General features: G+C 34.2%; 1 protein-coding gene across 1 annotated transcript in view; it reads right to left on the bottom strand.

Moving 5' to 3' along the window:
• The window catches only part of LOC129228067 (mitochondrial sodium/calcium exchanger protein-like), a 54,520-nt gene that overhangs the window by 1,436 nt on the left and 26,685 nt on the right, over window positions 1–26,399 (bottom strand). The window contains exons 9-15 of the mRNA XM_054862702.1: window positions 21,945–22,076; window positions 10,835–11,004; window positions 8,020–8,152; window positions 7,736–7,935; window positions 7,354–7,429; window positions 5,766–5,846; window positions 437–507 (exon numbers count right to left, since the gene is read on the bottom strand). Of these exons, the coding sequence (XP_054718677.1) occupies window positions 437–507; window positions 5,766–5,846; window positions 7,354–7,429; window positions 7,736–7,935; window positions 8,020–8,152; window positions 10,835–11,004; window positions 21,945–22,076 (863 nt within the window). The remainder of the gene's footprint in view (window positions 1–436; window positions 508–5,765; window positions 5,847–7,353; window positions 7,430–7,735; window positions 7,936–8,019; window positions 8,153–10,834; window positions 11,005–21,944; window positions 22,077–26,399) is intronic.

Below are 26,399 nucleotides of genomic sequence, written 5' to 3'. Positions count from 1 at the left end.
GAAATAAGAGAAAGTCACTACTCGGTCTAAGTATTGACAATATAAACCAAATCCGGAGTATAGTATTAACTCGATGTGGGGTGGGAGAACGGGGGTCCGGGGGTTTTCCTCCAAGAAAATTTTTACATTTGAAGTTTAAAAATTCATCTTAGCTTCATATTTTCAAAAACTTGCAGTTCCAGTTTGGTTGCTTGGGTGTCACCCCCCAGACGGGTGACACCCGGGGCAGACCGCCTCCTCGCTCCCCCCCCCCCGTAGCAACGCCACTGCATAAATGCAATTCAAGAGGGTTTTTATACATGCAATTTACTTTGCTTTCATTTAGGGTTTTGTAATTATTGAAGGTTAATCTGCATGCATTATCTTACGATATCCATGTATTACAGGCATCAATTTCATTTTCGTAGGTTAAAAATAAAAATAAAATTATAGTTACTGGGTATTTTGCTGGTGCACGTCCTTTCGCAATTTCTATGATGCATGGCACTCCTAAACCTAGTAACAGAGCTGAAAAAATTGCACTAAAATTAATTTACATTCATAAATAATGCATTCATATTGATTTCAAAGAACATAAAAATAAGTAAGGCAGGTGCCTGTTCATCTAAAAATAATAAATTCATAAATTTCCTTTTTTTTTTGTCACTTTCAATGCAAAAAGCATTATCTCGTTTTTTTTTCTCCATAGGATTTAAATGTATATTTTCAAATCCATACACATTCGATATTTTTGCGTAAAAAAATTTATTCACTCGAACCATTTAGCACTTGGAGATTGAAGCAGAAGAAATTAAAAGAAATATATTTGAATTTTAGATAGCACTGTAAAACAATTCGGAAACGTTCCTGAAAAATAATGGACTGCTTATGAGCCCAATTTGCCAGTAACATATTTTGCGAAAATCAGGAACGTTTTCTGTTAAAATTCAGCAACCTTGCTGAAGTTATAGTGGAATATTTCTGAAAAATTCAGAAATCTCCCTCGTTAATGCCAGCAATATCTCTGAAACCTTCAGAGAAAAATTAAGTACTGTCTGACCACGGATTGTATGGAAAGACAAACAATCTATTATTTTTTTACCAATGTCAGTTTTTGTGAAGCAGAGTCTCATTCAAATGAGTGGAATACGCGCATCAAATTTTTATTATTCCCCCTTATTCACACAGATTCGTCTTATCTGGACATTTGAAAATTCCATGCAATCCGTATTTGGACAGTAGGTTAAAAATAACAGCTTGGCATTGTCTATTTTACCAAAAATGCTCAGAGAGCATTATTGCAACTATGGGCCTAAAACTATGACAGACTTAAGATAAACAAATACTTTTGTGCTGAAAAGTAAAGTACACTGTAAAAAAATTCAAAAACATTACTGACTATTTCCATGTAACCTTTCGGGATTTCAACGGTTTTTATCCACTTCCTGGAAATATCAAGTATCATTGACAAAAAGTTTCCTGAATTGCTACAAGTTGCACGAATGCAGACTTCTCTCTGTTGTAAAAAATATCTTTAGCTCCCAGTTTAAAGATTAACTGAGAGTATTTATAAGGTGTATCGGCTTCATCTCGTTTACGGCTCGTCCATGCTGATTAAACTCCCAAAGGGAGCAAATAAGTATGGACTACGTAGCTTTGCAAGAATTGCGAGCAAGTGAGATGCTTCATACTTACTTGCAATTCTAGCCTAGTTTTGGCCATGCTTGCTGTACTGTTTTGGCACTGACTTTAAAAATAAGGAAGGTGCCAAGCTGTAATATTATCCCCTATTCAAGATAACTTTGAACTTCCAGAGATACGACGGCTTTAAACGGGAAGATTTCTTGATTTTTCAGTAAGGTTACTGAATTTTAGCGGAAAACTTTCCTGGTTTTTGCGAGATATGTTACTGGCAGAAAGTGGGCACTTATTTTCCTGGAACGTTTCTGAATCGTTTTTACAGTGTAAGAAATAACAACATCAAAAAGCATAGATAGCAAATTACTGGAGACACATGTTTCGGCATTACAAGGAACGCTTTTTCAATACAAAATAAATGAGCTTATGGCTGAAAAGACATGCGATCAATACAAAATACACTGTAAAAACGATTCAGAAACGTTCCTGGAAAATAATGGGCAGTTGATGTGCCCAATTTCTGCCAGTACCATAACTCGCAAAATCCAAGAACGTTTTATGCTGAAATTCAGTAACTTTCCTGAAATTATTCCCGAAGCTTCCTGAAAAGTTCAGAAATCTTCCCGATGGAAGCCAGTCGTGTTTCTGTAACTTCAGAGATAGTTTAGGTTAGTGTAATGTAAAAGCTTTGCACCTTCCCGATTTATTAAGAAAGTCACATAAGCAGTAGTATTGTAAACACGACCAAAGTCAAGCCACAATTGCAAGCGAGTGTCGAAAAATTGCACTCGTCTGCAATTCTTGCAAAACAACGTTGTCCATACCTATTTACCCCTTTTGGGAGCTTAATTATCATGGACGGACCGTATTAGAACTGAAGCCGATACACTTTATAAACGCACTCAGTTAGTTTTTAAACTGGGAGTTAAAAATATTTCTTACAACAGTCAGAAGTCTGCATTCGTGCAACTTTTAGTAATTCAGGAAACTTTTTGACAATGATACTGGAATTTTCCAGGAAGTGGATAAAAACCATTGAAATCCTGAAACATTACACGGAAATACTCAGTAACGTTTTGGAATTCTTTTACAGTGTAAATGAGCTTATGGATGAAAAGACATGCGACAAAAGGATTCTTTATTTCTTTATGGATCGCATGTATTTTCAGCCATAAGCTCATTTATTTTGTATTGAAAAAGGCGTTCCTTGTAACACCGAAACACGCAACTGCAGTAATCTGCAATTTGTGCTTTTTGACGTTGTTATTTCTTACTTTACTATGACAGACTTGCCTGCAATTCGTGCAAACCTACGGATTCTAAAGATTGTTTTCTTTATAGGTATGGAACTTTAGATTCGAATAAAACACCGTTAAATGATAAAAATCGCCATGGATTTGACTTTATTCGAAAGATGATTCTTTGCCATTTTTATTTAAATGTGATTTCTGGTATATGGCCACTTCGGCTGACTTGGAGAACGTCTAATCGGAAAGTACAATTTTCTATCACTTTTGCAGTAATGGGGGCCGTATGTGAGTGATGTGTGTGTGAATGTTCTTGTCCAAGGCGTCAATCGTCTGTGGCTTATCGGTGTAGACCTAAAAATTTACACAGTCCCACAAAAAATAGTCCAGCGTAGTTAAATCGCAGGGCAATTCACGGGTGCATTAAGCGAAATTATTCGTTCACCGAAAGTTTCTTTCAATAAATCAATTGTGACACGCGCTGTGTGGCGTGTTGCACCGTCCTGTTGTCTATTCATGACGAAAAGGCAAACCAAACAAAACACAAAACAAGTGACAACTATCAAAGTGGCCCACAGATCAAACAGTGTTCCCGACTTAAAGTTCTATACCTCTAAAAAAAAGAACACCCTTTAGAAAATTATTCGCTCTCATTATGAGCCAACTGAATTGGGTAAGGGTCATTACGAACTGAAGCTGATACATTTAACAAGTACGCTCAATTAATCTAAAAACTGGTTGTTAAAAATATTTTTCACAATGGTGAGAAGTTTGTATTCGTGCAATTTGTACCGATTAAGGAACGTTTTTTGACACATACTTGATTTTACAGGATATTTATTAAAACTTGCAAAAATCTGAAACGTTCCACGGAAATAATGAGTGACATTTCGGAATTAATTGTACAGTTTACCGCACAATACAACAGTATGAATACACTTATGGCACATACGTACCCAAACAAAGTCTCAGGTACTTATCTGCATAGATAATAGACGGACAAAAGTGATTATTCAAATAAACAGTGTGCCCGCTGACGCTTATTGTCTCCCCAGTAAGTCCAGAACGGCAAAAGCTGTATTCATAAACAACGAGTTTAGATGTAGTCGATTGTGTATTTAGATATGTCCATCCATAGCCCCACTAGATGCCGCCGACGTTTAACGGGCCTTGGCAATTTATGACTTTTTTGAGTTAAACAGATGCAGCTCATTCATCCACCAATCAATGTCAACGTTTCAAAGTTTGTTTATTCTTGATTGGACGTCGCTCATTTTGATCGCAAGAGGCGCTGAATGGAACTCTTGCATCCACCCATCAATGGCAATGTATCCGGGCATCTATCCTGCATCCAATGGCAATGTATCCTGCATTTACCAATCAATAGATTTTCTATAGAGCCCTCTTTGTTGCCATGATTTTCAGCGATTGTCGCGGCCTATGAGCATTAAGTGGGCCATGGTCCAACACAACGGAGCTACTTAAAGCGCCATCCGTTGGCAAAACTTGCAGTTAGCGTTCTTATCTTAAAATAGTTCGAGCTACGAGGAAAAAGTTAATTACATAGCCGTTCAGCATTTTCAAATTCAGTAAAAAAAGACATCTTCCACACAATACTTCCCAGCTACAAGTCTTCTAATATTGAGGTTGAGTTGAATGACCTCCGCGTTCAACTAATCTGAACCGTTAGATCTTCCTGGCAAGAATACATCACATAGCGAGTATATGTAATCTTTGCACCAACATTGCAGGAACTTTGAAATCATATTACGTATGTTTATGCCAGCGTGTCTCATGCCACGTTGTATTTTCCAGTGGGAAGTGCAGTCCCCGGTTCAGTTATGTATTTGTGTTGAAATACAGTTAAACCTGTGTAAGTTGACCACCTGCGGTGCACTTCTTTAGTGGTCAACTTAAACATGTGGTCAACTTACAGAGGTTGGTTTATATGATAAGGGCTAATTCCGTGCCTGAAAAAAGCGGTCAACTTAGACAGGTGGTCAACTTACGAGGGTAGTCAACTTTACAGGTTTTACTGTACAACTTTTTAAGCATTACAAATAGATGAGGCTTATTTCCAGCAAATGGCAGTTTTGTTCATGGCGATCAAACAAAAGTGCATTTAACGCCCACTTTTTAAAAAATTACTGTGTGCAGGAGATGTATTTTCCTTCTTAATTTCATGATACTGAACAATTTTACAATTGGCTTTTTTCCCCGTTTCTCGTTCCGTTTCTGAGATAAGAAGGCTAACTCCGAGTTTTGCCAACAGGTGGTGCTGTGAGCGGCTCCATAGTGTAACGCATGGCAACTTTACCACACCGAGACCTCTCTTTTACGACTGTAGCTCTTGCCGTTTAGAAATCATTGAGGGACTTTAGCGAAGACACTCTATTTGTGTATATGCAAATCTATAGGCAGTGGCGTTACGACGGTGAAGCGGGGTGGCGGTCCTGCCGGTTGTCACTCGTTTGAGGGGTGACACCCTAAGTGGAATTGCAAATTTTTGAAAAATATGAACTAACATTTTTAAGACTACAAATTTGAAAATTTTCCGGGGTGACCCCCCCCCCCCACTTTTATTTTATTTTTGCACATTAGTTCACTAAAAATTTCGTCATGACACAAATGTAGTTGTTTCTGAAAATTGCATGAATTTCATGTTTACATAAAAATTTGTTTTTCTTTTGCTTCTGTAGGGGAGGGGGGGGGGAGGTGACACCACAAATTACCGCCCTGGGTATAACCCATGCTAGGTACGCCACTGCTATAGGTATTGCTAAGAAAGAGAACACTTAAAAAAGTCATAGTTATGTGCCCTTCATGAAGCATTTACTAAATAGACACACCCAACTCTGTCATCAGAATGCTAAATTATTTTTATTAATTCTGAACAGTTACCTAATAGCGGTCCTCCGAAACAAGCGGAAATAGCCATTCTCGGATATCCTTTCCTAGCAACAGCTACATTAGAAAGAAAATCTGAAAAGTACAAAAACTCTAGATATAGGTTAAGAAGCATATAAAAATGGAGTGTATATGACAATTTCTAGCATGTATGGGTTGATTTTGGAATTGGGGTCTTAGGACCTTTAACCTTTAAAATTTTCGACTTTCCGGAAAAAATATATGCTATGCATATTTTAATTCTGAACAATTTGATACCTTATTTATTAGTATACACAAAAAACTTTTCAAGTTATCGTAAAAATGCGTAACCTCTCCCCGTAGAGATTTATGTTAACAGCAACTCTTTAAGCCTCTTTTTCTCAGGTGCCGGTTTTTTCGGTTTTCTCGTTTTGCGCGCATGATATTTCAAAAAGTTTCTTATATATTTCCATAAAACTTTTCATGCATGTTTGTCTGGTATATTTTTATGATCTGAACCTATATTTTAAATAAAAATAAAAATTAATATTAAAAAAAGATATTTTTGCCCAAAATTTTGGAAATTTTTCATATTTACTTATAAAATTTCAAAAAAATAAATAATTAATTAAAAAAAGTAAATAAATTTAGGTTCAGGTCATAAATATAAACCAGATAAACATACATTAAAAGTTTTACGGAAATATATAAGAAACTTTCTGAGATATCATGCGCGCAAAACGAGAAAACCGAAGAAAACGGCACCTGAGAAAAAGACGCTTAAACAGCTGCTGTTAACATAAATCTTTATGGGGAGAGGTTACGCATTTTTACGATATCTTGAAAAGTTTTTTGTGTATGGTAATAAATAAGGTATCAAACTGTTCAGAATTAAAATATGCGTAACATATATTTTTTCCGGAAAGTAGAAAATTTTGAAGGCTAAAGGTCCTTAGACCCCTTTTAAATAAAAAACACAGAAACAACTGGTAAAGAAAATTATGCAAAGGCAAAATTTCCCTTCTACGATGGAGTCGGTTTGGTCACAACAGTTCTTATCAGTGGCGCATCAAGAAGATGGGGAAGGGAGATCACCCCCCCCCCATCATCATTTATATAGATAAGGAATGCTAGGACTTAGAAAATCCCACAACAGGGACATTATGGATGTGCTAGTAGGCCTTACTAATTAAAAGTACCACATAAGGATTGCCAATATGTGTTTAAAATAAGACATCCAGGGGGAGAGCGCTTTTATCCCTAAAACTCCCAACCCGCTGAATCCGCCGACTATTCAATTTTTCAATTACACCATCTTTTGCTATGTAATTATTACGATAAAAAAAACTAGCTATAAATAACTGGCATTTGTATTGCTGTGCACTTGACAATTGCTTAAGCGTAAAAAAAGTTTGTCGATATCAATTTTATTTTTCAGATTACTTTAGATAATTTACACGGCAAAAAGCTTGCTAAATAAGACCCCCCCCCCCAAAAAAAAAAAAAAAAAATCCATGAATTCAAATTAATTTAAAATTTGAGAGAACCAATTCTGGAGTTGAAAAAAATTCTCAAACTCAAACATTTTGATACTGTACTGGTAAAAAGATCTTGTACGCACCTGAGAGAGAATTTCCCCAGGCTAGGATTGTTAAGCCTAATATGGAATCACTGAGGTTATAAATTACTCCAAATACCTAAAAATAAAAATAAAATACATAATCAAAATTGATATTCACTCAATAGGCGATCTACCATTCTCAATTTATTTAATTACTTAATAGATGGCGCCACTTGTATCAAACAGGATGAACAATTGAGTTCAGTGGTGCCATTTATTGAATAACTAGGCAACTAGAGCAGAATGTCGCCTATTGGGAGAAAAACCGAAAAATGATATATGATTCCCAATGCCAATCAAGCAATAACCTGAACAAATAATATGCTTTTCACATAATGCTCATACTTAATGTTATTGGATGTTTGTAAGATGATTTAATTACCTGTAGAAGAGCAACAATTTCATTAGCTAGGCAATAAATCCACGTCACTGAGACCGCAAAGCCCAAGTAAGCAAATAGCCAATGGTAATTAGGGGGTATATGACGCTCAGCTCTGCAATAGACAAACACCGAACAGGCAATACATACGCAAAGCAGCAGGACAAAGAAAGGAAACACGCCACCAATCATATGAAACGCATCTGGGAAACAAAAAGAATATCTACTTTTATTTTGAAATGGCCAACTTCTTAAAATTAAAGTTAAAGAAAGTGCTAAAAACTTACATTCAGTAACGAGGCTTATGAATACAGGCCCCGTTATACATTGCGTGCAGATCAGGTAACGATTCCAGTTGAAATCTTCTTCACCGGCATCTAGCACAGGAACAGTTAACCTCATGATAAGAATGGCAGGACTCTATATTAGGAAATAATTGTTACTGTTAATTACTTGGTATTAAGGAGGTCCGGGACACATTTTGAAAAGAATTTCATTAAATACTTTAGAGTTTTGAATTTTTTTGCACTGATTTACCATCTATTTAATAAGGAAAATCATAACATAAATATTAAAAAAAAAAAAAAAATCAATTTCATTTGTTTTATTAACAAAAAATGGGGTTGCTTTAAATTGCTATAACTCAAAATATTCTTAGTCAATTTTCAATTTTTTTTTAAAATTATACACAAATATCTAAACTTTAATTTTTATTCGGCGATTTTAAAAGTATTGATTCAATAAAAAATAAAAAATATTTGAAGAAAAATTTCGAAAAATTCAAAGATACTTTTTTTTTTCAAAAAAATCATATTTTTTGCAGTAAACGTTTTTTTTTTTTTTTAATTCGCCGAATAAAAGTTAAAGTAAACTGTTTGAAAAAGATATGCTCCAAACTTCATTACTTTATCTTTATCGGTTCCTGATTTATAAGAGTTTGAATGCAAGAAATCGAGAAAAATTGCATCATGGAGAAAAACACGTTTTAAGTTTTAAAGTTAAATACACATTAGTTAGGTGCATGCAACAAAAATAATTCTATCTTTCGTTCTAATTAAGATAGAAACAATGTTCAAACGTCCTTTTAAGCAGAAGAAGAAGGAGTAATTTTTCAAATGATAAAAAAAATTTGCAAAATTTGACGATTTTTATGTCTCGGACCACCTTAAAGAACATTAACAGGAACAGTTAACCTCATGACAAGAACGGCAGGACTCTATATTATAAATAATTGTTAATATTAATTACTTGGTATTAAAGCACAATAACAAGAATTATTAAAGCACATTAACAGGAACAGTTAACCTCATGATAAGAATGGCAGGACTCTATATTAAAAAATAATTGTTAATATTAATTACTTGGTATTAAAGCACATTAACAAGAATTATTAAAGCACATTAACAGGAATAGTTAACCTCATGATAAGAATGGTTGGACTCTATATTAGAAAATAATTGTTAAGATTAATTACTTGGTATTAAAGCACATTAACAAGAATTATTAAAGCAAATTAACAGGAACAGTTAACTTCATGATAAGAATGGCAGTACTCTATATTAGGAAAGAATTGTTGAGATTAATTATTTGGTATTAAAACTCATTAACGAAAATGTAAGTTAGTTACTGAAGTTGTAGTAGTATTTCTGTTTATCAATCTACTATTTTTCCCATTCTTACAATTACAAACATTCAATGAGACTTTAACTGACTCAAATATTAATAGTTATATTGTATTTGTTGGTAGGAATAAGAGAAAACGATTCCCAGCTATCGCACACGGCCCCGCGATTAAGAAATAATAATTTCTAAATTCATTTAAAGCGAACTATTTGCTGAGTTGAAAGCTATCTCGCCGATTAGGCTAACTTTGTGCTATAACAGAAATGAGATACCAATTAAGTTTCTTTACAAATATTTACAAATACAAATGTGATGATAAGAAACAGGCAGTGGACAAAGCTAGGATGGTCCTAGTCAATTAATTAGTCTTCAATGAAGGTCAATTTCAATCTTAAAGCTATCTACCTCCTTGCTTATTACAACCTCTTCCGGTAAGCTCTTCCAAGTGCCCACAACCCTACTAAAGTAATAATATTTCCTAATTTCCAGGTTTGCCTGATACTTGAATAGATTAAAACAATGAACTAATCTGCTTTCCGTGCAAAAATTTAACCTGTTAACACTTTTCATTTTGATTGATTTAAACAACTGAATCATGTACCCTCTGAATTTCCTTTGCAATTATTTTGCAATTACCTACATATTTGAAATTACATATTTGATAAACGTATTAACAAAATAATTTTCTGAAAGCTTAAAAACTTCCATCACAACATATCATCATCAACATATATTTTAAAATATTTTATAGTACTGCGTACAATACTACACACAGGAAGAGTAGTTTCAACAACTTCAAAAATAGCTACCAAACAATAGCTTCAAAATTATTGAATGATGCAGTAAACTGTGTACAACATTGACAACTTCTTTTTGTAAAACGAAGAGTAGAAAACTTGCTTCATTATCTAGCTGATGGAATACAACACTGGATCTTCTAGTTTTTTGTAAAAGTCAAATATACTAAAAAAATTGAAGGGGCGCAAAGGTAACCGATACGTCTCAAAGCTACCCTGAATGCCTGTAATAATTCTTACTATTAATCTTCACTTGAAGACAACAGTCACCCTATCAGTTCTGGAAAGACCATGAAGCGTAATAAATAGTAGTTTCTGAAATGTCTACCACAGCGGTGAACTTCTAAGCTAATTTTCATTGGAACGGCGTATTGTTCTCCCTCCTTGTTAGTGTTACCGAAATGATAAGCCTAAGTGCAAGTATTATCTAAGCAAATTGTTTTTTTATCAATCACTTGTCTGAAAATCTGAAGCCAATATTTTATTTACCGCTTTTATGCCACAATCGTTTTGCTGTGAAGATCACAGAAGTATTTTTATTTTCTGAAAAACACCACTTTTTCGAACAATTCAAATTAATGCTTCTAAGATAAAATAATTAACATAGTCTGATGTAGGACTTATAAAATTATTTTTTAACTGAAAAATTAAAAAATAAAAATGTGTTGAAATGAATACTTACTCTAACAATTGCTATGAGCTTTTTCCACCATTTTAACTGATGCCATTTTTTGGTGTTGACTGGGCACACCTTCACCATGAAATCCCATAATTCACTTCTGCTTTCTAATTCTGATGGATTCAGTTTTTCGGTCGAAGACATGCCGTTGCTCTGAATGGATTGACAACTTCCTGTAAAGTTTTCCATTGATCAAAAAGTTTTAAATATTAGAGTAGGCATTTTGGTTGCATCATTGACAGGCAAGGTATTTCAATTTTTTAAGGGAGGGGGGAGGGCGCAAACGTTTTCTACTCAACGTAAATAAAACCAAAAAAAAACCAACAAACAAACAGCATAAACAACGCTCACTTCCATATAAATAATAAATACATTAATTCCCCAAACCCATTATGGGAGTCATCTGACCTCCCTGACAACCTTTATTGATGAGCTTGACCATTGACCACTGTCTTTTTCGTCAAATATGACGCACTGCACATATTTACCAAAATGCCATAACAGATATACTGCAAAAAAGCATGATTCCTCGAGATAACTTATCGGGAATGTGGAAATGTTGTGGTTATTTAAAAGTCAAAAGGGACACCTCGAAAAAAAGATGATACAAATAAGTACACGCCAGTCTTTGTTTCAGGGGAAAATATTGAAAACCAAATCAGAATTATTCAACTGAAAATTACCACAAAATATAGCAGGACTAGATTTTAAGTTTCCAAAAAAAAAAAAAAAAAAAGTTTTAAAATTAATTTGAATTTTGACATTTTGAATTCAAATTATGTTTTTCGCAATCACGAGTGTGTAGCTGTCGGCGTGTGTGTTTGTGTGTATGTGTGTAGGCTTGTGTGTGCATGTGTGTGTATGTGTGTGTTTGTGTCTGTGTACAGGCATGAGTGTGTGGGTATGTGTGTATAGGTAGGCGTGTGTGTTTGTGTCGGTATATGTGAGTGTGTGTGTGTGTGTTTGTGTATGTATGCTTGTAGGATATGGACGCAACCTGGAGACGGTTTTCGCTAGAGGAGCAGCATCGTGAGGCCGGTCGACGGTGATGCTGGCAGAGGGAGGCGGTGGGAAAATAAAATGATAGGACGCGAAAAACAATCAAGTGAGAACAATAAGCAATCGTGATTGCTCAAAAAAAAAAAAAAAAACTATTCAAGGTCAATACCGTAAATACTTCTTAGAATGACTGCCTTATGAAATGTAACAATTATTAGACTAATCAGTGTTCACCTTAGATGTCCCTTTTTTGCTCTAGAGGAACGAGACCATCTCAACCTGTAATATATGTACTATTTAGAGAACCGAAAATTAGTGTCGTTTTTTTTTCAAAAGTAAATAAATAAATAAATAAATAAATAAATAAAATAAATAAATTAATTAAATAAATAAATAAAATAAATAAATTAAATAAATAAATAAATAAATAAATAAATAAAAATAAAATAAATAAATAAATTTCAGTCTTCAATCAACGATATAATTACCCTCGTTATCAACAGCCTTTTACCATTTAGTATTCCAATTTTCAATCCCAGATACATAACTAGTATGTTGTGGCCATCACGAAACTTTCTTCTATATTTTTCCTTTTTCTGATCCCTCCCCATGCTTGACGAGGAAGCAATATTCCTAACAGAAACAAAATTACACATGCAAAAACTTGACGACCATCCCAATGTCTGAATTATTGTAAAAACAAAACAAAGAGCGAAAATTGAAAGTTACTTTAAAAGCCTTACTTGAATTAACTACAAATATTTTATTTATTAACAAACATAAGATGGCAACAGTTAAAAATTTTAAATCATTGAGATAATATTTCCGATCATTTCCATACAATTAAAATCACGAGAAATACGCAGACGACAATCTATTACGATTTATCTTTCTTATTGTTGCATTAATAAAACTATTTTTATTCGCAAAAAAAAAATCAACACCTCTTGGAGCGATTGGAGTCAAAATTGAACCAAAGCCTGTTTACGTATGGATTCACATATATTCCAAATTTCAACCAGAACGTAGCATTACTTCTTGAGATAGGGCACTCACAATGGAAAAAAAGAACGGGCGATTGCGCTACCCCCTTTTTAGCTGTTGACACCAAAATAAAATCAGCTCTTATACCCACTATGGGCTACTTGTCAAAAAATTTTTGTTTGATTCCGTTCGTTATTTCTTGAGATACAGCAGTCACAATTGACGACAAAAAACGTTCTATAGCTCAACCCCCCTTTGAGTTATTGACCCAAAAATTGAATCAGCACCTGCTCCTGTTAATGGCAACATATGGACCAAATTTTGTTTGATTCCGCCAGATACTTCCTGAGGAATAGCAAGCACGCGTAACTCAAAAAACGTCCCATTGCTCCACCCCCCTTGGAGGAATTCACGCCAAAAACTAATGGGCACAAGTTCACATAGGGGCACATATGTGTACCAAATTTCGTTCGATTTCATGCGGTAGTTTTTGCTGTAGAGCGGCCACAAAAAACTGGTCACACACAGACGTGACACACATACATACACACACACATACATACACACACACATACATACATACACACACACACACAGACAGACAGACATTTTCCAAAAATAGTCGAAATGAACTCAGCACACCTCAAAACGTTCGAATCCGTCAAAATTCGAAATTCGAAAATTTGCACGAATCCAATACTTTCTTCTATATATTAGATATAGAAGAAAGTAAAAATCAATTGATTTTTGGAGTAAAATGTGTGGACATGATATCGTGGATATTAAGTCAAATTTTCAAGTTTCTGTCTCATAGAAAGTGTTTTAGCGATCGGAAGAAATGGAAATCAGATAGTGCAGCTTGTGATGAAAATATTTTCACTGATATCAGCAGAAAAGAAGTGATCCTGAAACATGATAATGCAATACCGCACTGCTCAAGACAAACCCTTGAAATCTAATGAGCTGTGGTAGGCTACTGTGGAAGGCTTCTTCACCCATCCATATTCACATTGACATTGCACCGTTTGATTTTCCATTACTCCGATCTATTCGTGACAAAAAGGAAAAAAAAAAAAACCTTGAAGATTTGTCTGACATCCAAAATTCCATCTCCAGATATTTTGCTCGAAAACCAATTACTTTCTAAGTATCGGATATTGAAAATTTGAGCTATACATGGCAAAAAGTTGTTGATAGCAAGAGCAATTTGCATCGTTGATTAAAAAAAAAACTTTAAAAAATTATTTGTTTGAAAAAAAAAAAAAAAAACAGAAACCGACATTACTTTTTAGTCTCCCTAATATATAGCTACATATGTCTCTCCTGCCTCCCGACCATATTCTTTTTTGCATATGGGACTACAAACTAGATGCTTATTCTCAGTCATTGCTTGCTATCAACTTCATTAGAGCTTAAAATATCAAGACTTTGTTCTAAGCCTGCTGGTACAGGATATTTACAACAATACCAAGAACTTTACGGTATTAGACTTAAATTTAACTTTCAAAATTAAAACAAAATTTCATTTTATATTTTTATACAAAACTGATTTTTTTCTATTCAAAATCCTAAAAGTATTTCATTGCTGAGAGTTACGTTAGGACAGTTATTAAACCAATGACGATAGTTAATTATGTATTTTTTAGCATGAAAATAAAGGATTTTCTTCTACGAGAAAATATATGAAATTTTGCATTTACGAAAGTTCCAAAATACATTATTTCACAGAGAAAGTGGTTTATATATTTCCTTTCTCAATTATTTGAGAAAAATATTGTTCTCTTTCTCCTATTGTTTGCTTTGGTTCTTTTTTGCTGCATAAACACTGGGAAAAAGCTTTGTCTACAGGCTTTTGACAGTATTACCAGCGTTATTAACGACTTCAATTTTTTAACACTTCACTATCATTGTATTCTGATGCAAGCTACAAATATATAATTTTTATTCATAAATGAATAATTCATGAACTTTCCTACGTAAAAGCGTCAGAGAGCAACAGTTGTTATTTTTTATCTTCTACTTAAAGCCACGTGAATTGTCGTCTTGGTGTCTTTCGCCCGTGCAAAGCTTTATGATGGTGACTATGTAACAACTAGACTACTATGGCGTGAGAAAAATAAAAATTGCATGCGAATGTTTGTCATTAAGTGAATACGAAAAAGTTTTCTCATAAAAAAAGAATTGTCTCGCTGAAACTAAGTTCGGTGCTCAATTCGAATGCATTACCTGGATACAGTCGAACTCGGTTATAGCAAGTCCTGATTTAACGAGCATCCAAATGTAGCGAGGAAATCAGAAATACTTGGTTGGAACAATGCTAAGTCTATGGGATTAGAACTCGTTTTAACGAGTCAGCCCGCTTAAAGCGAGCAATATTTTTGTGATTCGTAAAATTCATATTGACTTCCAGCTAAGTTTACCCTTTTTTTGGTAAATTTTCTTTTTATTTCCAAAGTCGACCAAAGTTAGTAAAAAATTACAAGTTCTGAGAACAAGCGATGACAGAACTTTTTTTAGTTTGTGGAGTGAAAAAACATATGAAAATTTCATATGTATTCCTCAAAAACAATGACATAAGAAAGTGACAGACATTTTAAAGCAATGTAACCGACGTATTTGGGTGAATAAAAAGAAGAAAAAAAGCAACTACGATGAACTTATATGATTTTTTTCACGAACTGGCTTTTTGCGAGCACACGGTTACAACGAGCAAATATCGCGGTCTCTTAGCTCTCGTTATAAGCGAGTTCGACTGTATTATATTATCAGGGCCCGACAAGCATCTGGAACATTAGCGCATAAACTCTCATATTGGAAATGAGAGCAGTGTTAAAGCCAAAGGCTCGGGGAAAGAAGGGGGAGGGTAGGAGATTGACCCTTAAGGCTCTTCTATACCGTCCATCTTGATTTTCGACGCTAATGCTCTCTCTACGGGAAAATCTGCTACCTATTCAAAGCATAACACGAGAAATTACTGGAATATTTTCATGCGGTTTGTTTTAAACGATGGCTATGACACAGAACTAGAGATGTGCTTCTTTATTTTTTCTGTGGTTATTTTGAAATTTTTTTAATAACATTTTAAAACTTTAAACGACTATTTTCACACGTTTGAAAAATGATATGAAAAAACGGAAAAAGGAGCGCAAGAGATTGAACATTTCTCTTTAAAAACATATTTTAAGTTTATTTCTAAGACAATTTGTTCTATTGATATTCTCCACGTAGTAAAGCCTTGTTTTCGAAAAATTGTGAAAAACTGCGAAAAACACGCCTTTCACCAGACCACACCCATTTCCTCCCACTTTGAGGGACCACTTTCTCTTCTCCCCCAGGGTCTTGTCTGCTGCTTCTCCGCTCCTCCGCTTTGCCTCAATAAAACTACTGAATCCCTACTAATGACCATTCATTCTTTGTCGTTTTGTGTGTTGGTCTTGTATTTCTGTGACATCGACGAAACTCGTTCTAAAAAGAACAGTTTTTTACTTTTTTCCGAGTTCTATTCGATAAGTTTTTGAAATTATTTAGGTGATATATTTTTCAATGCTGTTTTAATATAAGTACCCCCCCGTTTAAATGTTGAAGTTATTTTGCTTGAAAAATCAGTGAAAATTACCGCATTTTAAAATGGGAAAAAAATTCGAAATGCCATTTTTACTTTCTTCTATATCTAATATATAGAAGAAAGTATTGGATTCGTGCAAATTTTCGAATTTCGAATTTTGACGGATTCGAACGTTTTGAGGTGTGCTGAGTCCATTTCGACTATTTTTGGAAAATGTCTGTCTGTCTGTGTGTGTATGTATGTGTGTGTATGTATGTGTGTGTGTATGTGTGTGTGTGTGTCACGTCTGTGTGTGACCAGTTTTTTGTGGCCGCTCTACAGCAAAAACTACCGCATGAAATCGAACGAAATTTGGTACACATATGTGCCCCTATGTGAACTTGTGCCCATTAGTTTTTGGCGTGAATTCCTCCAAGGGGGGTGGAGCAATGGGACGTTTTTCGAGTTACGCGTGCTTGCTATTCCTCAGGAAGTAACTGGCGGAATCAAACAAAATTTGGTCCATATGTTGGCATTAACAGGAACAGGTGCTGATTCAATTTTGGTGTCAATAACTCAAACAGGGTTTGAGCTATAGAACGTTTTTTGTCGTCAATTGTGACTGCTGTATCTCAAGAAATAATGAACAGAATGAAAGAAAAATTTATCGGCAAGTAGTCCTTAGTGGGTATAAGAGCTGATTTTATTTTGGTGTCAACAGCTAAAAAGGGGGTAGCGCAATCGCCCGTTCTTTTTTTCCATTGTGAGTGCCCTATCTCAAGAAGTAATGCTACGTTCTGGTTGAAATTTGGAATATATGTGAATCCATATGTAAACAGGCTTTGGTTCAATTTTGACGCCAATCGCTCCATGAGGTGTTGATATTTTTTTTTTTTTTTGCGAATAAAAATAGCTTTATTAATGCAACAATAAGAAAGATAAATCGTAATAGATTGTCGTCTGCGTATTTCTCGTGATTTTAATTGTATGGAAATGATCAGAAATATTATCTCAATGATTTAAAATTTTTAACTGTTGCCATCTTATGTTTGTTAACAAATAAAATATTTGTAATTAATTCAAGCAAGGCTTTTAAAATAACTTTCAATTTTTGCTCTTTGCTTTGCTTTTGCAATAATTCAGATATTGGGATGGTCGTCAAGTTTTTGCATGTGTAATTTTGTTTTTGTTGGGAATATTGCTTCCTCGTCAAGCATGGGGAGGGATCAGAAAAAAAAAAAAGAAAAATATAGAAGAAAGTTTCGTGATGACCACAACATACTAGTTATTTATGTATTTCTTTATTAAATTATTAATTTTAAAAATATATAGCCAAATACAGTGATTGCGATTTATATCTCGATGTGAAATTTGCAAAAATATAAACCAATTCACTTAAAATACACTAGCCACATTAGGGGAAGTGGCAAGTAAATCATGAAATTTCCCGCTCCTGAGTGTATGTGCAGTAGAATGAGATTAATCTGGCGATTATACATACAAAGCCCGACTAACTAAAAGTGAGGCCCAAGGCCCACAATAATTTTGAGGCCCCCTGAAGGCTATTATTTTAAAAATGTGATTATTTTTTTGTATAGTTGTAATGTTATGCAAAATTCTTTAAGTAATTTGGGGCCCCTAGGAAGAGAGGGCCCCAGGCCCAGGCCTAGTAGGCCTGTGCGGTAATCAGGCCCTGTATACATATTCCGCAGAAATTATTCAAAATGGGGTTGTTTCCTTCAGTCAAAAGTACTATTTTTAGTCATTGAAATTGATGGAATAAGCAAAAAATAAAAATAACATGAAGCGAGAAAAAACTTTCATTTTCCAGACGCTTATTTTTTAACGAATTTTTTAACATGTCCGATTTAGAAAATAAGACGTGGTCTCTATGATGTACTTAGGCGCATCTGTGTACTGCGTTTTCACGTTATTGTAATCAAGAAGCGAATTAAATATTACGCTCTACGAATGGCAACCGTGAATGGCATTTCATCATTTGTGACGTCATCGGCAGAAGCGTACATAATAAAAGCGCACCGATTAAAATAAATTTTTAAAAATATTAAACTTAGTCAAATTATTTAAAAAGCGGTCAGGATCCTATTCGCATCTCCAGAGCTCGAATACGCTACCTTGCGGTGATTAAGAATACTAAAGAAAGAGGTAAAACCTTCCATTCCACGTGTTTTCTTTGAGATAAATTACAGTCTTCAGCCAGTTTGTTGTGTAATGTAATTTCAGAAGAATAGAAAAGAAAGCTTTCCACAAACACGATCAAAAATTACTGTCATTCACTAAGCGTCGAAGCAGGTTATAAGTTACGGCATCTGTTTGTTTTACCTTTTCATCCGCCATTAGACAGTGATTGCAGCGTCCCCTATAGTTTATTGGAGTTGCGAATGTTTTTAAGCATGCTCTTTCAGAAGAAAAAAAAAACTTTTAATTTTGGAAACAACCCCATTGCCACTAAAGTTGGGAAATAGTCTTTACTAATAATAAAGCTAAAAGTCTCTCTGTCTGGATGTCTGGAGGATGCTTGGTTGTCTGGATCTCTGTGACGCGCATAGCGCCTAGACCGTTCGGCCGATTTTCAGGAAATTTGGCACAAAGTTAGTTTGTAAGCGTGGGGTGTGCGCCTCGAAGCAATTTTTCAAAAATTCGTTTTTGTTCTTTTTCTACTCCAATTTTAAGAACATTTTCCAGAGCAAAATTATCATACGATGGACGAGTAAATTACCAAGTTATCATAACGTGGAACCGTAACATGGTGTACGCCAATTGACGAAAAATTCACCGTACATTTTTTGTAATTATACAGGCGAACCATAAGACTTTTTAATTTTCTACTACGGGCAAAGCCGTGTGGGTACCACTGGTATTTAATATTTATCAAATATATTCCTTGACTCGCGTAGTGGTGAATATAATAAAAAGTCCATATCTTTACTAAAAATCAGGTCAATTTGTATAGAAAAAATATTTTGCTTGACAATGTTCCAGAACTAGCAGTAGTATTAATTAAAAAAAATCGTCTCTTTCTGGAAGGATCAGATATATCATAAGCAACGATGCCTTTGAAAATGAAATTTAGTAAAAAAGTTGGTAACAATTCTGAAAGTCACAGCAGAATGAGTCTGAATAGGTTATCTTACAAGAAAATGTTTTTCTTTAGAATATTGGCTTAGTTTGCTTTTTGGTGCATTTACTTTCAGATCTTTAATTTTCAAGACTTTGACATTATCTAGAATTCTAAATATGTAATTAAAAATGAAGTTCCGTTTTGTTTAGGTAAAAATTAAATAGTTAATAATATAATCTTTTTTTTTATAGAAGTAATACTATTATCTAATATACATTTTCCAAGGTAAGAAATGAAAGTAATGTACGAAAAAAGGCACATTTCAGCTTTTTAATTGAAATATTATTAGAAAGTTTAATTGCAACCGAGACATTTTTCTTTTTTTAGACGATTGAGTTTTCTTGTGTTGCTTGAAAATGTTCAATTTTTGCAATTAAGATCTGATTACTCCATGGACTCCCTGAAATGATTTTCACTTCGACTCTGCTCCAATTGTGAAGTCTTCTACTTTACAGATTTCTTTTCGATTTTAAATTGTTGCTTTTGTTGTATGTTCAATTGTTTATTGTAGTTACTTTTCCTGTTGTTAGCTGCATTTTATATTGATTAATATCTTCCCGAATAAAGCCATATGTGAAAACATTTTTCTACATGATAAACTACTTGCATGGGCACAAACTCAAGTCTGCCATCTAGTAGGAAGAGGAATGAGACAGCATTAGGAAGGGTAGACCGGTTTTAACTAAAACCTGGATTTAACGTGGAAATTATATTTTTTCGATTAAAGCAAAAATGAATTTAAAACATAATAATGAAAACAAAAAATGAAATATTGCAAAACTACCTTTAAATTTTCTTAATTTCCAGTCAAAATTAAGTCGAAGAGACTGCGTTTTACTAGGTGCAAAAGGGGGATTGCTCAGTGGAAATATTAATCAACTGCAGCTTTGTATGTGAACAGCTGCTATGGAAAGTTCCTACTTCTGGCAATAAGACAAGTCATTCTTTGTAAACGCGCCCTGAAGGACGATTTTTAAATACTTTAAAAATATTAACATAAAAATATAGCGAATTAGGGTGTAATTTTAGTTAAAATTTCCCACTCGTAATTTCGAGTACAAGAAATGTGTGTTCTTCTATCCATGAAAATGTATACCATGAGACAAAACTAGAAACATATAAATAAAAAATCAAATATTAGCTACATTAATCATTTTGCGAGAATAAAGAGATAATAACTATTTATTACTTGTGACAAAATGACACATTTATGTGTAAAAATGGGGCAAAAAATCAAAAAACGTAACTCCAAAAAAAAAAAAAACATGTTTATGGAAACTTCACTACATTGGTGCCTTTGCGATTTTTCCTACTCTGGATAATCTATTTGGTTTTTGCAATCAATTTTTCGCGGTTTATGCAGGTCAACAACTTAAAAAAAAAAAACTTTTCTTAAATAAGTATGTAATTTGGTTTTACAATGCAAGCAAGCGCAAATCCAGAGGGGGGGATCAGGGGTGGTCAGCCCCTCCCCCACCAACTAAAGTGAACAAGTATTGCCTAAAGTTGTATTTTGAGAGACCAAAATATATATATAAAAAAAAGGAAAATCGCCGAAAAACAAAGTTGCACTTTGACCCTTCATTTTCCGATGATGACTTCCTCCAAAACCAGAAGCTAGATTCGCCCCTGAATGCAAGTACTGAGGCGATAAACGTTTTTTTTTCTTTTACAAATTTCTAAAAACGGTTCGGCAAGTCATCCACTACCTGTTTTCGTACTAGATAAACGTATTCTATTAGGGTTTTTTCTTTTTTTTCACCATTCCAATTGACAAGGAGTTGGTTCTTCGTTGCAGATTGGAACGCAATACGTGTAAGGCTTGTCAATGGAGGAAAAGCTATAGCCCTTTGAAAAGGACAGGCCGGCTTATCCGACATTTTGGCTCCAAGATAGCTTTGAATCCAACCTTGTTTCTAGTATTTATTAACACGTTATAGTATTAGTTGGGTGCTATGTAGTAAAACAGTTGATGATAAGTTGAGTAAAATGTCACTTAAGGTAAATCTAGAAAGGTAATTTAGTTCACAAACTCAACAAAAATGTATTTAGAAATATTTACTACAATGAATCTCATTTTCAAACTTTATTTGTTTTTAATTTGTATCGATAAAACATTCTTCTTTTACAGAATAAAATAATCAAACATCAATCAGGCAACACAGCTAAAGTTTAGGCTCTAGTTTCTGCAACGAGGCTTTTGTACAAATACTAATTTTGTCTCTTGACAGATTTGGGTCCAAAATGTCGGATGAGTTAGCTCCCCTTATATAGTAGCCTTAATAAAAGCCTTATTAAGGCCTTAGCAACAAATACATTTTGTTTCACTGTCGCTAACTTGGTTGTTTTACATACTGAAACTGGTTGGTGTTAAAAATAATTTTTGAAATAGAAATACGTTGCAAATGTGTTCTAGAAGAATTAAAACATGTCGACATGCTCACCAAAGCTGTTGGTTCCATTGCTTTCTATGGAATACACGTTGCTTTTGTTTGACAATCGTCGTGATTCCAACGCTAGATTTGCCTTCGATAATCGCCGTCCATCTGCCCATTCAAATCCTCCAAAATAGAATGCTGGAAAGACAAAAACTTGTTATGATAACTTTTTTCTTCACAGTGGCGGCTCGTGGGAGGGGCCGGAGGGTGCCCGGGCCCCCTCACTATTTTCAGACAATAATTTATATTTTTATTTATTTTCCCTTTTTTTGTGTGCGTACGTATTAAAAAAATGGATTGTAGTCTTTTCCTGCGCATAATCCGCGGATTATCTGTTAAAAAAGTGTAAAATTAATGAGGTACGGACTATACGCTGCCGCGGATTATCTGTTCTTTTTTCTCCCTCAGCACCAACGCAATAAACCTCAATATTTACAGCAGGATTCGCAGAGACCGTTACCCTGCCTGTATGCTGTTTATTTTACATAACTTGAATGTTCAGGCTATGAAAAATAAATAACAAACCTTAACTGAAGAAGCCCTTCATTTGCACAGGGTTAGACCGTTTACCTCCTTTCTTGACTCTTTATTTTCAAGTAATTAACGTACTATAAATGATAATTTAGAGTTTGAAAATGAATTTAATTTTATTTATTTTCCATAAATATTTTAGCACAAATAATTATTTTAAGAAAGTTTAAATATTAAAAAAAAATATATTTAAAAAAAATATTTTTTCTTTTCAAAAACCGGGGGGGGGGGGGGGCTGCGAGTGCACCCATGATCTGGCCCCCTCACTTTTTCAAGGCACGAGCCGCCACTGTTTCTGCCGTTTGATAAGCACAGAAATCATGGTTTCTTACTAGGGCATGGTTAGATATACTACTCGTTTCCACAAGCGTATTTATGTGCACTACAAAAAACAGTCATAAAACTGTATACAAAGAAAGATATATTCATAATTTCTTCAGAAAAAAAACTCATGCGAAATCATTGTTATTGAGGCACGAATTTTTTGAGACAGCCGCTTTATGTTGGAAGCCAAAAACGGGTTTTCAATTGAAAAAGAGGTTCCTTAAAGGTACTTGCAATTGTACTTGTACCTAAGATACTTGTAAATAGCATTTTTTTCAAATTCGTGCTTAATAATGTTGATTTTAGTGTTCGAAAATAGCAAGTCCAATCATGGGCTTAGCAAAAGCTGACCCAAAGAACCCCAAGTCACGTGATTCAACAACGACGAATGGTTGGCTCGTTTAGCGTGAAGCAAGCGAAATAAATCTAATTTCTTCCAATGCTTTGCTTTAAAATCTATCACGTGACTTGGGATCTCGGTTTCATGAATGACAATCCCCACTCCCTCCATTTTATCTCTTCTCAATAGAAAAATACCGATGTCGATGTTTTTGATAACATTAACCCATAGTGTTTTTTGAGACTACTGACGTTTGTCCCCGTTTCGAACATTCAAAGTAAGAATTTTTTTTTTTGTTGATACAATTGCTTTTTAAGAAAATGTACTGAAAAAACTACTCCAGTACTCCCTTCTTTTTTAGAATAGCATGAAAACAAAAATAGAGTAGCAGAAATTGTCCAGTAAACTATGCAAGTATTAAATAACGGAAAAATGATTTACTTAATTGTCTAATATTTATTCGTGGATCACTTTCTGCTCTTTAAGAGAGCAAAATGTTGGCTGGAATGATTGTTTCAGAAATGAGTACTGACGTATCCCGCCAACCAAAACCTAAAATTGTCGCCAGATGAAAAATTGACAGTAAAAAAAAATCATGCCATATATTTTTTTCCAAAATAATCAAGAAGTAAGGTGACACCAACATCGGCGGTTTATCACTCATTCGACGATAATTTCGGTTTCGAGGAAAACGGTCGACTTGATAATAAGTACCCTGAAATTCATGTACGCGTATTAGACATTATTCCTCGTAAAATTCAGATTTGTGAGCAATTTTTAATTTAAATGTAGTTTTTTAGTTAAGACAAGAATATAATTGCAGCACTTAGTGGAGGATGTACACGCAACGTATACGACACCAACAAAATACGTTTTTGATTTGAGTTAAAGAAAAAAACTTCCCTACCACATGGCACTGAAAGGTGAAAAGAGCGTGAGTGAATTCTGTGCATCCAAAAAAAAAAAAAAAAAAATATATATATATATATATATATATATATATATATATATATATATATATATCACCAGCGAATATTTCACACCAAAAAAGTGTTTTAAAAAAAATCTTGAAACGCAACACATTATTTCAGGGCAGCGGTTTCATTAGTTTCTAGTGAAAATCAAGTATTTTTGCGGAAAAAGTTTCCTCAATTGCTTCATTTATGAAAGCAGACTTCTCACTGTTGTGAAAAATGCTTTAAGCTACCATTGTCAAAATATACTAAGCGCTTCACATTCAACTCATCCTTCGCATTCACAGGGCGCTTACGGCCCATCCAAAATTGACTGAGCATCAAATGTGGGTGAAATGCAGTCTGTAGATCTCGTAGCTTTATAAGAATTGCTGCAAAATACAGTTTGAGGTATTTGCTTATAACTGTGAATAAACTTCAGGCATATTTTGCTTTAGCAGATTTTCTGGGTAAACCAGGTTACTATAAAACATATGTAAAGATTTATAGAAGGTTCCTGATTCACTTCATAAAATGTGAACGTTTTATTGGGAAAAATTTATGAATTTTTCAGGAGGCTTCCGGGATAATTTCCGGAAAGTTACTGTCTGACCATCTATTACACGTGAAAGCTAATATCCGGTTTATAGGCGGAAATGGGACGTATCTATTAGTTTAAAGGGCTGTTAGTTGGTTTGTTTCAGATGTACACTTTTGCTTCTCTATTATTTAGCCTTAGTTTTTGTAGAAATGAAAATTTTGCTCACAGCAGCATATTTTTAAATCTAAAGTATATTTGATCCATATTTCTTACGGCAAAAATTAATTGATTTATTTATTCACAACGAAGTTTTGAGCTTACCATTTTGCTTTTACGTTCCTGAACGAAATGAAAAATATTTTATTTTATTTTTGTTGTTTTCCATGGCAAATTGTTTTTGTTCCCCCTATTTACTTTTTTGAGAATGCAATAAATGAATAAGGCACTAGTGACATTATAAAAACGCGTTTCATCAAAATCCCATCGTTTATTTTCCCTTCTCCCCTGCTAGATTCATTCAGATGGAATCGTCTTTACTTGGCAGATTGCCGAATTACATACAATCCGTGGTCAAACAGTACTGAATATTAGCGGAAAACATTCCTGGTTTTTTGCATGGTATGTTACTAGCAGAAATAGGGTATATCATCTGCCCATTATTTTTCCAGGAACGTTTTCTGAATCGTTTTTTACGGTGCAGGATTAATATCTTTACTAATAATAAAGCGGAAAAGTCTCTCTGTCTGGATGTCTGAAGGATGTCTGCGACGCGCATAGCGCCTAGAACGTTCGGCCGATTTTCATGAAATTTGGCACAAAGTTAGTTTTGTAGCATGGGGGTGTGCACCTCAAAGCGATCTTTCGAAAATTCGATTTTTATTCGTTTTCTATTTCAATTTTAAGAAACATTTTCCGTAGCAAAAATTATAAGATAGACGAGTAAATTACGAAATTATCATGACGTGGAATCAGTGGCGTAGCTAGGGAGGGGCGGAGGGGGGCGGTCCGCCCCGGGCGGCACTTTTTGAAGGGCGGCAATTTCAAACTTTTGATTCAAAAAAAATGTAACGTGTTTTTCCCAATAAGGATATCATGCTTTGGATCTATTACTGGAGGCAAAAAAGAAAAAAAAGTCTTCGAATTGTAAGATTTTAGTGTGACTATGATAAAAAAAATTACTATAATACAAAAACATGTGTTTTTTCTTGGGGGACATCGCAGCACTATTGTGTGTTTTTTTCTCTTCCTTCGTCTAAAGCTACAAACTGAAAGAGGTGGTAGTGTAAAGTCAAGGGGACCATGTTTTTTTTTTTTTTCTTCCTTTTGCTGTTAAGGTAAATTATTACGGAGGAAACAATGTACCACTCTATTTTAAGTAAATTCCTAGGAAACCATCGCATTTATAATAATAATTTAAAAAAAAAAAAACACTTTTTTTTCAAAGGAAAGTGACAACAAGGGTAAAATTAGAGAGGTCTGAAATGATGGGCGATGTCTAGCTCATTTTCAAGATAGCATTATCTGTTTTCAATACTTGCTTTGTTTGGTCATTAACTACAAAATTTTTACTAAGACAGAATGAATTTTACGTTCATTTTATTGAAAAAAATATTCACAACTATAATAATGACTCGTAATATTGTGTTATATCAACTAATTCCCTCATATGTACAATGAGTTTCACATTTAGTCATTTCATTTTAAGGAAAAGTTTTTTAATTAGTAAAATGATCTCTAGGCAAAAGCCTTTCACATTTCGACCTCTATTAGTG

This window comes from Uloborus diversus, chromosome 8 (assembly GCF_026930045.1).
Source record: "Uloborus diversus isolate 005 chromosome 8, Udiv.v.3.1, whole genome shotgun sequence".
Lineage (NCBI taxonomy): Eukaryota > Metazoa > Arthropoda > Arachnida > Araneae > Uloboridae > Uloborus > Uloborus diversus.
The sequence above is the reverse complement of the archived record's forward strand: the minus strand, read 5'-3'. Positions and strand labels throughout refer to the sequence as shown.